Source organism: Salmo salar, chromosome ssa19, assembly GCF_905237065.1.
Source record: "Salmo salar chromosome ssa19, Ssal_v3.1, whole genome shotgun sequence".
In the NCBI taxonomy this organism is placed as follows: domain Eukaryota; kingdom Metazoa; phylum Chordata; class Actinopteri; order Salmoniformes; family Salmonidae; genus Salmo; species Salmo salar.
Window position 1 is genome coordinate 87875160 of NC_059460.1, and position 14095 is coordinate 87889254.

Consider the following 14095-nt stretch of genomic DNA (forward strand, 5'->3'; position numbering starts at 1 on the left):
GAGCCACAGACGACGCAATCTCTATTGCACTCCACACTGCCCTTTCACACCTGGACAAAAGGAACACCTATGTGAGATTGCTATTCATTCACTTTAGCTCTGCATGCCCTCACAGCTCATCACTAAGCTAAGGACCCTGGGACTAAACACCTCCCTCTGAACCTGGATCCTGGACTTCCTGACGGTCCGCCCCCAGGTGGTAAGGGTAGGTAACAACACATGCTCACATGCTCACATGCGTGCTCAGTCCCCTCCTGTACTCCCTGTTCACCCATGACTGCACAGCCAGGCACGACTCCAACACCATCATTAAGTTTGCCGATGACACAACAGTGGTAGGCCCGACAATGACAAGACAGCCTATAGGGAGGTGGTCAGAGAACTGGCGTGTGGTGCCAGGACAACAACCTCTCCCTCAACGTGATCAAGACAAAGGAGATGATTGTGGACTACAGGAACAGGAGGACCGAGCATGCCCCCATTCCCATCGACGGGGCTGTAGTGGAGCAGGTTGAGAGCTTCAAGTTCCTTGGTGTCCACATCATCAACAAACAAACATGGTCCAAGCACACCAAGACAGTCGTGAAGAGGGCACAACAAAACCTATTCCCCCTCAGGAGACTGAAAAGATTTGGCATGGGTACTCAGATCCTCAAAAGGTTCTACAGCTGCACCATCGAGAGCATCCTGACTGGTTGCTTCACTGCCTGGTACGGCAACTGCTCGGCCTCCGACCGCAAGACACTACAGAGGGTAGTGCGTACGGCCCAGTCCATCACTGGGGCCAAGCTTCCTGCCATCCAGGACCTCTATACCAGGCAGTGTCAGAGGAAGGCCCTAAAAATTGTCAAAGACTCCAACCACCCCTAGTCATAGACTGTTCTCTCTGCTACCACATGGCAAGCGGTACCGGAGCGCCAAGTCTAGGTTCAAGAGGTTTCTAAACAGCTTCTACCCCCAAACCACAAGACTCCTGAAAATCTAATCAAATGGCTACCCGGACTATTTGCATTACCCCCCCCCCCCTTTTACACTGCTGCTGCTGGTACTACTACTACTCTGTTATTATCTATGTCTAGTCACTTCAATAACCCTACCTACATGTACATATTACCTCAAGAAACACCACTAACCGGTGTCCTGCACATTGACTCTGTACCAGTAGCTCCTGTATATAGCCTCGCTATTGTTATTTTACTGCTGCTCTTTAATTGTTACTTTAATTTATTACATTTTTTAAACTGCATTGTTGGTTAGGACTTGTAAGCATTTCACTGTTGTATTCAGCGTTAGGTAGGCCCGCGGCGGCGTCGCGTTAGGCAGGCCCGCGGCGGCGTCGCGTTAGGCAGGCCCGCGGCGGCGTCGCGTTAGGCAGGCCCGCGGCGGCGTCGCGTTAGGCAGGCCCGCGGCGGCGCGCGTTAGGGCAGGCCCGGCGGCGCGCGCGTTAGGCAGGCCCGCGGGCGGCGTCGCGTTAGGCAGGCCCGCCGGCGGCGTCGCGTTAGGTAGGCCCACGGCGGCGTCGCGTTAGGTAGGCCCGCAGCGGCTTCGCGTTAGGTAGGCTCACGGCGGCGTCGCGTTAGGTAGGCTCACAGCGGCGTCGCGTTAGGTAGGCCTATTTGTATAATTTTTGGGATGATGATCGGATCTGTTAGTGGTAGTTTAGTGAATACTGCACCGAGGGACGACGACACTGTTCTTATTTTTTTTCTTAACAATAACAATTACATTTTGTTTAAATGTTCACACCACTACTGTACACGCCATGCCTAGTACATACATCATACATGTAATTCAGACTGGTATGCCTTCATCCCGAAACACTATCTCAGATAGGGACAGACTGTGTGGCACTTTCACCACATCCTGCAGCTGCTCTTCCTCCAGGAAGAGATGTCTTCATGGTATTGGAGGTAATGTCTAACTGGATGTTCATTATAGACGAGGTACATTTCATACATCTCAAACATGGAGGTTAAGATAGGCTTCATGTAATGTTGAGTTGGAACTCAGCTCTGTGGATGAAACATCCAGACCTGCTGTGTCTGGTCAATACTCACCAGTGCACAAACTGAGGAAGTTTTTGCTAGTCTTGGGACAGACATCGGAGAACAGTTGATAGACTATACGTCCAACTGAAACAGAACAGAACAGAGGAATCAATCTGAAACATATCCTGGGCTGACAGGTCTCTCTGGCCAATAAATATTTCTAATGGCAGTATAGCACCTGACCAATCATCTCAACACCGCAGTTATCACTAGGGCTGGGACAATACCAGTATCGCAAGATTTTTTCAATGGCAAAAATGAATACATAAAACCGCTCCTTCGTCCTTTAAAAACCTGCTGTATGTAAAATAGTGTATATATAGCTATAGCTTGGAAAATAAATACATTTGACTCTGGACGACATGTTAGTTGTCATCCAGAGCCTATTGGGGCTGCTTTCCTAAAGAAGTTCAATCCGCTTCCCGTTTTGTTTCTTTGCTATGATACTAACGAGTATGGCGATACTGGTATGGTCCCGGCCCTAGTTGTCCCTGCCATTATCAACACCCTGGACCCCCCCCGTCTACGGCCTGGACCCCCCCGTCTATGCCCTGGACCCCCCCCGTCTACGGCCTAGACCCCCCCCGTCTACGCCCTGGACCCCCCCGCTCGCCCTGGACCCCCCCGTCTACGGCCTGGACCCCCCGTCTATGCCCTGGACCCCCCCTCGGCCCCCCGTCTCCCCGTCTACGCCCTGGACCCCCCCGTCTACGCCCTGGACCCCCCCCGTCTACGCCCTGGACCCCCCCCGTCAACACCTGCCTAGCATGCTCCCCAGAGTATGGAAACACCTACCCAGCTCTCCCTGTATATATACTGTTACTGTACGCAGTAGGTTGTACAGTATTCTACAGTAAAAAGGTAAATAGGGCACACATCCAATCTGGAGCACAATAAAACAATTACTGTTGATATTAGCAGTCTAGCTGTGGCTTTATGATTTAATATCCTGTTGCATTTCAAATAAGAGCGATGGGCCAGTCACCAAAAGATTGTTGGTTGGAATCCCAGAGCCGACTAGGTAAAAAATCTGGTCTCAGCTTTCAATAGTGCAACAAGCCTATCCAAGGCTACACGTAAAACGTGAATGAGAATGACAGAGCAGAGCAGCAAAGTCCTGTCTCAGTGTTTTCTTCCTGTCTGGCAGTGAGCCATCACTGGGTGGTTGTCTTACCTGGTTCTCTGTTGATCTCCACATCAAAGTAGCACTGAGGACGCTCCTTCACCCCCATCCTGACTACAGAGCAGACTGGGACACCTGCAGGGCAGAGAGCGAGAGAAGGGGGAGAGAGAGAGAGAGAGAGAAAAGGGGGAGAGAGCAAGAGAGAGAAAAAAGGGGGAGAGAGCAAGAGAAAGGGCATTACTACTATATGCAGACCTTTACGTCAAAAATATTTTTGCCACATTCTCATAGTTGAGGGAAATGTATGATCTCCCTGCATCTAACTTCTTATGACATCTTCCGAAGCGATGTAACACTGAGGCAATTACACCTGCACGCAAATTGTATATTTTCATGTACCTCGCCCCTGGCTCCAAGAGTTTGATCTCTTTACAGCATATTACTCAGTATCCACACAACATTTGAAGGAGACCTGGGAGGAAGACCTTGGTATGGAGATTACTGATGAATGTTGGGCTGATTGCCTTCGAGATATAACTCCTGACACCAACTTATTCAATACAAAGTGACTCACAGACTCCACTGTTCCTGTACCAAATTACACACGTTCTAGTGCGAATCTGCAGAGGGTACCCTGGGTCACCTCTTCTGGTCATGCCCCAAACTGCACACATACTGGCAGGATATTTGTAAGTGTTTGTCATTAGTATACAGCTGTAACCTCATACTAGTCCCGGACACTGCTGTTTTAGGCAGGACACAGCACCTAACGACTTTAACCCACTGAGAACAAAAACACTACAATATGGCAAAAATAACAATTTTAAGCCTTTGGAATAAGGAGACTGTACCAGTTTTTAAAACCTGGTTAGCTGAAGTCACAGGCTTGCTACATATAGAAAGGATTCAACATGATATCTCTGGCAGATCTAATACATTTGTTAAGCCACGAGATAAACAGCTGCCATATCTTTCACGTGATGATGGGAAACAATTACTGAGGGTCAGGGTTGGTTGTTATGGTTTTTAATGCCGAGCATAGTCCTTATACTGTGCAGTATGTCAAATATCAATGAAGCAAGGTGCCAATTCCTTAAAACCTCTTGGGGCTAGGGGGCAGTATTTTCACGGCTGGATGAAAAACGTACCCAATTTAAACAGGTTACTACTCTGGCCCAGAAAATAGAATATGCATATTATTAGTAGATTTGGATAGAAAACACTTGAAGTTTCTAGAACTGTTTGAATGGTGTCTGTGAGTATAACAGAACTCATATGGCAGGCAAAAACCTGAGAAAAATTGAATCAGGAAGTGGGAGAAATTAGAAATGTAGTTTTTCTTTTGAATCCCTTGAAAAACTACAGCGACATAGGATTTACGTTGCACCTCCTAAAGCTTCCATTGGCTGTCAACAATCTTCAGGAACTGGTTTCATCTGTCACCTGTTACCGGGCAGAAAATTGTGGCTCAGTCAATCACTGGCCAGTCTGAGGACAGGTGTGTCACGACGCGCGTGCACGTGACTTCGCTGTTTGTTATTTATCTTCTGGGATGAATACCTATTGCCCGGTTGTAAAAATTATCGCAATTTTACGTAAAACAATACCCTAAAGGACAGATTGTAAACATCGTTTGACATGTTTCTACAAACGGTAATGGAACTTTTGAACATTGTCTATGGATTTGCGTCCACGCCACATGGCATTGTAAAGTGTTCTGGATGGGTCAACAAAACGGACGTATTTGGACATAAATTATGGACTTAGCAGAACAAATGAGCATTTCTTGTGGAAGTGGGTGCCCTTCCGAGTGCATTCCGCCGAAGATCACCTCCCTGACCAAGGCCCTTCTCCTCTGATGACTCAGTTTGGCCGGGCGGCCAGCTCTAGGAAGAGTCTTGGTGGTTCTAAACTTCTTCCATTTAAGAATGATGGAGGCCACTGTGTTCTTGGGGACCTTCAATGCTACAGAAATGTTTTGGTACCCTTCCCCAGATCTGTGCCTCGACATAATCCTGTCTCGGAGCTCTAAGGACAATTCCTTTGACCTCATGGCTTGGTTTTTGCTCTGACATGCACTGTCAACTGTGGGAACTTATATAGACAGTCTCACAGCAAAGGGTCTGAATACTTTATTTTTAATAATATTGCAAACATTTCTAAAAACCTGTTTTCACTGTCATTATGGGGTATTGTGTGTAGATTGATGAGGACATTTTTTTATTGAATCCATTTTAGAATAATGCTGTAAGGTAACATGTGTTAAAGGGGAAGGGGTCTAAATACTTCCTGAATGCACTGTAGGCCTTTTACAAGATTAACCCTCCTGTTGTGTTCGTTTCATGTTAATTAATTATGTGTTCCTGGTCCAAAATGACCGCCCCATTATAGCTGATTATAAATCCATAATAATACATATATTATCACCTAATGTTAGATTTTTATCAACTAAAGTTCTTGTGAACATTACAAGTTTTGAACTCCTATTTGCAATTTATGGCCTGTTGGCCTCATTGAGCTGAGCTCATACAACTCGTTGTTGAGTAAAAAAAGCATAATGTATGGATTATTTTCAATATAACAAATACTCAGATGAAACATAGTGCTATTTATCACAGACGACTTTGACACAAAGTTAAACAAGGACTCTCTCCTCACCAGTTTCATGATCAAAGATATGATCAAGAGCCTCACATACAGTATATCGTTCGGTCATTGTGCTGCCACAGAATGAATTGTGAGCAAGGCCTCAAAAAAGCTTTACATACAAGAGCTTTGAGAAAAGTTCTATATATTATTGAAACAATGTTGCGATTGTTTGTGAGAATGCAAACAGATGTGGTCCCTGTGGGGGGAAAGATTATATTGGGGAAAGGTTCCTGTGGGGGTTGCCATGGAAGCCAAGAAGGGGAGTGAGGTGTGTGTGTTCAAACACACATCCGGGGGTCTGCGAGAGGAAGTGTGTCCATCTGAAGAATGGGCATATGCCTGAACTCAATTTTATACACTAATTGTAGTCTCACCCATTTATTTCGAATAACCGGCCATTTTTTTTTATACCGTTAACACCACAGGTGTACAAAAGTTAAATAAAACACCCAAAATGTTATGAAAATCATCAAAATGTATTGTGTGTTCAGATGCCCTGTGTGGACAAAGTCATGGAATCTTATGACAATCAGATTAAATGAACTACATTTTTCAGAGAGAACTTGTAAATCGGTCCAATTCGACCGGAACACAGCGGGAGGGTTAAATAATGACAGGAGCATTTGATCCTTATTAAATTGATTGAGTCCAGACTCGGTACTAGTATGAATATGAAATTGACAGTCAGTAAAATAGAAAACGCATATCCACAGCCTATTTAACAGCAGATTAGAGGTGACGAGTGTTGAAAGTTTTTCCAAAATACTGTGAGGAACTACTATAAATAGAAAGACTTGACTTACTGTGCGAGATGAAAATAAAATGACTGAAGCCCAGCTTATTAGCCATGGTGAGGTGGGGTTTTTACCTTTATTTGACTAGTCTTTTAAGAACAAATTCTTATTTAAAATCACGGCCTACTCCGGCCAAACCCGGACGACACTGCGCCAATTGTGCGCCGCCCTATGGGACTCCCAATCACAGCCAGATGTGATACAGCCTGGATTCAAACCAGGTACTATAGTGACGCCTCTTGCACTGAGATGCGCCACTCGGGAGCCCAATCAGGGTTAAGCCAATCAGAAGTCAGACACCCCCAAAATGGACACTTCCCTACACTTAAGGTAGCGCGCGCAATTTTGGCAGCCTGATGATTAGATTTTATAGTTGCAACTGTAAAATAGTTTGGAAATAAAATGGCTATTCCTGTAAAGAGAAGATAATGAAAATACTACCGTAAATTCCGGACTATAAGCCGCAACTTTTTTCCCAGGCTTTGAACCTCGCGGCTTAAACAATGACGCGGCTAATATATGGATTTTTCCCGCTTTCAATTTTTTCCCCCCCAAAAAACACATTCTGTGACGTGCTCAGTTTTTGGGCGGCATGAAGCTTTCATTAGACCAATGAAATTGCCGAACGGGTTAAGGTCAAACAACTTTTTGGTTTACTGTTTAGATTAAATCGAGCGCTCTCAAACTTCCCATCATTCTGATTACGGTAGTCATTTTGTCACCCTCGTCATGGCAAAGACACGGAGAAATGCATATGATGCAGCTTTCAAGTTGAAGGCGATTGATCTGGCTGTTGGAAAAGGAAAGAGCCCAGGCCTCTACGCTATACGAGTTCAAATCAAACTGTCACATGCTCCAAATACACTTTACCAGGAAGACTAATCTGTACATGTAGCTGGGGCGAAGTGACTATGCATAAGTAACAAACAGAGAGTAGCATTAGTGTACTGGGGGGGCGGGGTCAATGTAAATTGTCCGTTGACGATTTTATTTATTGTTCAGTAGTCTTATGGCTTGGGGGTAGAAGCTGTTGAGGAGCCTTTTGGTCCTAGACTTGGCGCTCTGGTACCGCATGCCGTGCGGTAGCAGAGAGAACAGTCTATAACTTGGGTGACTGGAGTCTGACAATTTTATGGGCTTTCCCCTGACACCGCCTATTGTATAGGTCGGTATGGCAGGAAGCTGGGCCGTTCGCACTACCCTCTGTAGCGCCTTACGGACAGATGCCGAGCTGTTGCCATACCAGGTGGTGATGCAACCGGTCAGGATGCTCTCGATGGTGCAGCTGGAGAACCTTTTGAGGATCTGGGGATCCATGACACATATTTTCAGTCTCCTGAGGGGGAAAAAGGCTTTGTCGTGCCCTCTTCACGACTGTCTTGGTATGTTTGGACCACAAGAGTTCGTTGATGATGTGGACACCAAGGAACTTGAAACTCTCGACCCGCTCCACTACAGTCCCAGTCGATGTTAATGGGGGCTTGTTCGGCCTTTTCCTGTAGTCAACGATCAGCTACTTTGTCTTGCTCACATTGAGGGAGAGGTTGTTGTCCTGGCACCAAACTGCCAGTTCTCTGACCTCCTCCCAATAGGCTGTCTCATCATTGTCGGTGATCAGGCCTACCACTGTTTTATCGTCAGCAAACTTAATGGTGTTGGGAGTCGTGCCTGGCCACGCAGTCGTGGGTGAACAGGGAATACAGGAGGGGACTAAGTACACACCCCTGAGGGGCACCAGTGTTGAGGATCAGCGTGGCAAACGTGTTGTTGCCTACTCTTACCACCTGGGGGCGGCACGTCAGGAAGTCCAGGATCCAGTTGCAGAGGGAGGTGTTTAGTCCCAGAGTCCTTAGCTTAGTGATGAGCTTTGTGGGCACTATGGTGTTGAATGCTGAGCTGTAGTCAATGAACAGCATTCTCACATATGTGTTCCTTTTGTCCAGGATAGAAAAGACAGTGTGGAGTGTGATTGCGATTGCGTCATCTGTGGATCTGTTGGAGCGGTATGCGAATTGGAGTGGGTCTAGGGTGTCCGGGAGGATGCTGTTGATGTGAGCCATAACCAGCCTTTCAAAGCACTTCATGGCTACAGACGTGAGTGCCACGGGGCGGTAATCATTTAGACAGGTTACCTTCGCTTCCTTGGGCACAGGGACTATGGTGGTCTGCTTGAAAAATGTAGGTATTACAAACTCGGTCAGGGAGAGATTGAAAATGTCAGTGAAGACACTTGCCAGTTGGTCCGCGCATGCTCTGAGTACACACCCTGGTAATCCATCTGGCCCAGCGGCTTTGTGAATGTTGACCTGGTTAAATGTTTTGTTCACATCGGCTACTGAGAGCGTTATCACACAGTCATCCAGAACAGCTGGTGCTCTCGTGCATGCTTCAGTGTTGCTTGCCTTGAAGCGAGCATAAAAAAAGGCCTTTAGCCCGTCTGGTAGGTTCGCGTCATTGGGCAACATGCATCCGGGTTTCCCTCTGTAGTCCGTAAGAGTTTTCAAGCCCTGCCACATCCGACGAGTGTCAGAGCCGGTGTAGTAGGATTCAACCTCAATCTGTATTGACGCTTTGCTTATTTGATGGTTCATCTGAGGGCATAGCGGGATTTCTTATAAGTGTCCGGATTAGTCTCCCGATAGAATTATGGTCAGATTTGCCAAATGGAGGGCAGGGGAGTTTTCAATGCATCTCTGTGTGTGGTGTAAAGGTGGTCTAGGATTTTTTTTCCTCTGTGGTTGCACATGTGACAAGCTGGTAAAAATTTGGTAAAACTGATTTAAGTTTGCCTGCATTAAAGTCCCTGGCTACTAGGCGCGCAGCTTCTGGGTGAGCATTTTCTTACATTTTAGTCATTTAGCAGACGCTCTTATCCAGAGCGACTTACAGTAGTGAATGCATACATTTCATAGATTTTTTTTCTTCGTACTGGCCCCCCGTGGGAATCGAATCCACAACCCTGGCGTTGTAAACACCATGCTCATCCCTTACCAACTGAGCCACAGGGAGGCCTTATAGAGTAGGCGGTCTTAGTGCCAGCTTCGTTCTGTGGTGGTAAATAGACGGCTACAAATAATATAGATGAGAACTCTCTTGGTAGATAGTGTGGTCTACAGCTTATCATACGGTACGCTACCTCAATATCTCAAAACTTATTTAATATTAGACATCGCGCACCAGCTGTTATTGACAAATAGACACACACCCTCCACCCCTCGTCTTACCAGAGGTAGCGTCTCTGTTCTGCCGGTGCACGGAAAATACCACCAGCTCTATATTGTCCGTTCCTTCGTTCAGCCACATCTCGGTGAAACATAAGATGTTAGGACGTTACAATTTTTCATGTCCCGTTGGTAGGATAATCTTAATCGTAGGGCATCAATTTTTTTTCCCAATGATTGCAGGCATTGAATGGTATTTTTTTGCAAAACAGTGATTGGATAGTCATAATTTAGATTAATGCTATCTACTCATCACATTATGAATAGTAGGGTACCTTACATCGGTCTGCAAACGCAAGGATGCATGGACTGCTTTATTATAAAGGTGCATTTGTATGGTGAAAATATGCTTCCCCAAACCTTAAACTCACACAGCCTATGCAGCGGCTGGTGATTTTGGCATTTGTTACTTTTCTTGTTGGCTGAGGGAAATGAAATGTGGGGGATCCCCACTGTAAGGGACACAAAACAACACCAGCTTGGCTGTTTATCTCACATTTTTTGACATGGTTGACTGGGACACAGAGTGACACCCCACCCAAAATAGGCAGGGTTTGAGGACAAGGAAATGGATTTGAATACCAGGGAGGACCCACAGTATCTAGTTGATTGTATTTAACTAGTCCATAGCCTATTGAATGTCTGCTAGATTGGTAGCGAAAACACTTTGCCAAGTTACATGACACCATAGGCCCTTTTTGAACTGGGCAAATGTTTTTGATCACATTGTCGACCCAAGCCCAGTTAAAGAGTAACGTTAGGCTCCTTTGGCAGCCAAAAACTCCATCTAAACACGAATGTATTCTCAATTGCGGTAAGGTTCATTAAGCCCTCTACTTTCAAATTGTATCAAAAATAATTTCACAAATGCAAAATACATTTACTGTACACGGTTTTAACATTAGCAGCAGACGGTATTTCAGTAGTAACGCATTTGTGGCATCCATCTTCCGCATGTGTTCGGAGATGCAGAGAACTAATGTTAATTACCACAGGTAGTCAACCGTCTTCCGTCTGGTTTCCGTTAACAAGCGCTGTAACATGGAAAAACAGCCGTGTGGGAACCCCAACCCCATAAAAATCTGCGATAATTGAACCTTGTTTTTATTAGCTCTCGCTAATATCAACGAAATGTTCCTTGTTTCCAAAACCGTAACGCAAGCGATGCATTTAGATTTAGAGCAAGCGGTGGGGCACTCAACGACCGGAAAATACTATCTTCAGTAAACACTAAAGGTAGTTACAGTCGCGCCTATTGTTGACCTACTTTCACTTTCAGTTAGGATATTGTCTGTAGCTACTGCTAAGTATTGAGCCATGTTTGCAAGGTTAATTTGTGTTGGAGTTTGAACAATTATAGTACCAGCACATAGTATGCCCGCTAAATCGACATATCCGCCGTGACTTGATATGCAATGTTTACTTGGCTGTTGTTGGCTGATCTGGCTGACTCCACGGCGTTCCTCAGTTTGTTACCATCTAGCACTCTTGGAAAGGCACAATACATATGATACGAATGTGTTTTATCAAGCTGGTTTATACGCCAACTAGCTAAAGAAAGACTCCGTAGTAGGCTACTAGCATACGTTCATTAGCTAGCTACCGTTAGCAATCTCAATTTAACACGTTAGTTAGCAAGCTAGCTAACCTTGCGATGTCCAGGCCGTTTGGTGAGCTAAACACCACAACATCGGTTGTTTACTGATTCCCAGAGGTTGACAAGATGCCACCGTTAATTTAAAAAAAAACCAATAATAATAAACAATATAGTTTTGATTAAGCAACCTACGCAGGCTTTACCTACCTGTGATCTGCGCACCGTAGCTGATCGGTGTGTGAACGCAATGGCCGTGTTCGAGGATCAAAACTGCAATGGATCATGGGTAATTTGGCTGACCGATCTACAAATAATGAGTTGTTATTTGATGCAAGGTGATTTGTAAATCAGTCAATCGACCGCCGCCTGTGTCATGTTAAAAGGTCCGTGCTAAACTCTTCCCAGCGTGACATTAGTTCCGATGCGTTCTGATTGTGACGGTTTGGTGTAACTTTTTATATGACTCCCTGCAGTCGTTTCGATGCCTTTAACACTGTCTGGTGAACGCAGATCAAATATGATGAGTTGGTTAGGGACGAGACTTTAGAGTATTTTCGGCTCATTTTACTCCCAATCGGCTCTTAGTACAAAATGATTCAAAATCGACCTAGAACCATGAACAAAAATGCAAATCTCCAATGTTAAACACAGAAGGTTGGCTACCATGATGTCAGATCGTAAAAAAATACAAATACATTTTTACCTGACCAAATTAATATAAAATACAAAAACGCACAACAACAACAAAAAATCAGCGTGGACCAGAATGAGGTGCTCTCCCCACCATTTACTCTTTCTTTAGATAATTATTTTGTAACTTATCTGCAGAAAAACGTTGTTCTTAACTCAAAAGCAGTACTAGCAGTATGCAAACCAGGGAGCCAAATGAACGGCTCTTTGACCGATGCGATTCGGTTCCCGACTTTAACCAAAAATATAATTTAAATAAAGAGCCGTTCGTTCGTGAACGACCCATCACTAGATCCCGTAGGAACACAACTCTTCAGAGTAGAAAATAACAAATCAATCAAAGCAGCTCCATGCCTTTTTTTATTTATTTTATTTCACCTTTATTTAACAAGGTAGGCTAGTTGAAAACAAGTCCTCAATTACAACTGCGACCTGGCCAAGATAAAGCAAAGTAGTGCGACACAAACAACAACACAGAGTTACACATGGAATAAACAAGCGTATAACGCAATAGAAAAAAATAAAGTCTATATACAGTGTGTGCAAATGGCGTGAGGAGGTAGGCAATAAATAGGCCATAGTAACAAAGTAATTACATTTCAGCAGATTAACACTGGAGTGATAAATTCGGGCTAAAAGTCTGAGGAAGCACTGTAAACTACTGAAGTACAGTATAAAAAGAACTGAATAATGCGTCCAAGATGTCAGACCATTGTTTTCAAGGTAATCTACTCACGTTCGCATACACCATTCATGGACGGTCTCCATCCAGGTTATAGCCGGTGTATACATGCCAACATCACATGTACTCAGGGAGCAGAGGCGACGTCATCCAAAAACATGGCAGACATTGGGTGAATATAAAATGTTAATAATATATGAATATAAAATGTTAATATCCTCCTAACTGTGAGTCATTAAATAAATAAAAATCCTCAGCAACAGTTATTTGAATCAGTTAATTGATGTTTTGAGCACAAAGGTGATGACTAAAGTGTCTTATTAGGAATTTTCCAAATCTGACTTCTCTATGGAAATTGTCTTTCTGGGCCGGGCGTCAGTTAAACGGCAGTACCAAGGCTAAACTGTAGGATCAGTCGAAACTGTGCTTCTAGACTGGAACCCTGGCCCCTTGGCCTAAACACATTTATATACACACTAGAGGACTAATAGGGGGCGCTGTGTTGAAGCCATAGGGCTTCCATCTTGGTACTCCCTCACCGTTGTAAATAATATTTTGGAAGCTACAGAAATGCATTTATTAATGTCTACATTTGTTTACCATGTTTATTATATTATAGACACCTTAAGGCATACTTTTACATATTATGTGAGCTAAACATAAAAATAAAATACATCAAAACATTTCCCTTACATTTTTTGAGATTAGTAATGTTACTGGCCCCACTACAACAACAACAATAAACTTAAATACATGTAATTTTGTCATTGAAACGTTTAATTGAAATACTGTAGAATTCCATTCATTCCTATGGGGATTGCCAATATGGCCGACATGTGGGTTCAAAGCTTCTCAATGGCCAATACATAGCATCAGCAATCCAGGGTTTATATACTGTATAATTTGTGTAAACATTGAAGCATTAAGTTTATAAAGAAGAGAAGGGTGGTAGCAGCAGCCAGAGTATGGGTGAGTGGGTGTGTCGAACAGAAAATAGTGAGCGTGTGAAAAGTTGTGGGTGTGTGGAACGTGCTCTAGCAGTCAAACAAGGAAATGGTTCCAATCGTTTTTCTACCATTCATTTTTCCCATAGGGGATTTTAGAAACACTAAATAAAAGCTGTGTTTTGTGTACTCTTACCCTAGTGTGACGTTCAATATATTCACCTGTATTTACCCCTCAAAAATGAAATGCTAATTAGCTACTAATGTGGCTATGCCGAATCAATGCAAAGGTAATCTCTGGATTAACTATCTAATGTTAGCTAAATTTAGTAACGAATAAATTGACT

The 14095-nt window shown here is 44.2% G+C and overlaps 1 protein-coding gene across 4 annotated transcripts in view; it reads right to left on the bottom strand.

Annotated features, from left to right (window-relative positions):
• nktr (natural killer cell triggering receptor) overlaps positions 1–11727 on the bottom strand; it is a 92367-nt gene extending 80640 nt beyond the window's left edge. For 3 of the 4 annotated variants that reach the window (XM_045702871.1, XM_045702870.1, XM_045702869.1), the window contains exons 1-3: positions 11640–11727; positions 3223–3306; positions 2058–2132 (exon numbers count right to left, since the gene is read on the bottom strand). In XM_045702871.1, the coding sequence (XP_045558827.1) occupies positions 2058–2132; positions 3223–3280 (133 nt within the window). In that variant the 5' untranslated portion in view covers positions 3281–3306; positions 11640–11727. Of the gene's footprint in view, positions 1–2057; positions 2133–3222; positions 3307–11639 lie in introns of those variants that run through there. The other variant, XM_045702872.1, reaches the window with a different exon arrangement.
• Between the last annotated feature and the right edge of the window lie 2368 nt (positions 11728–14095).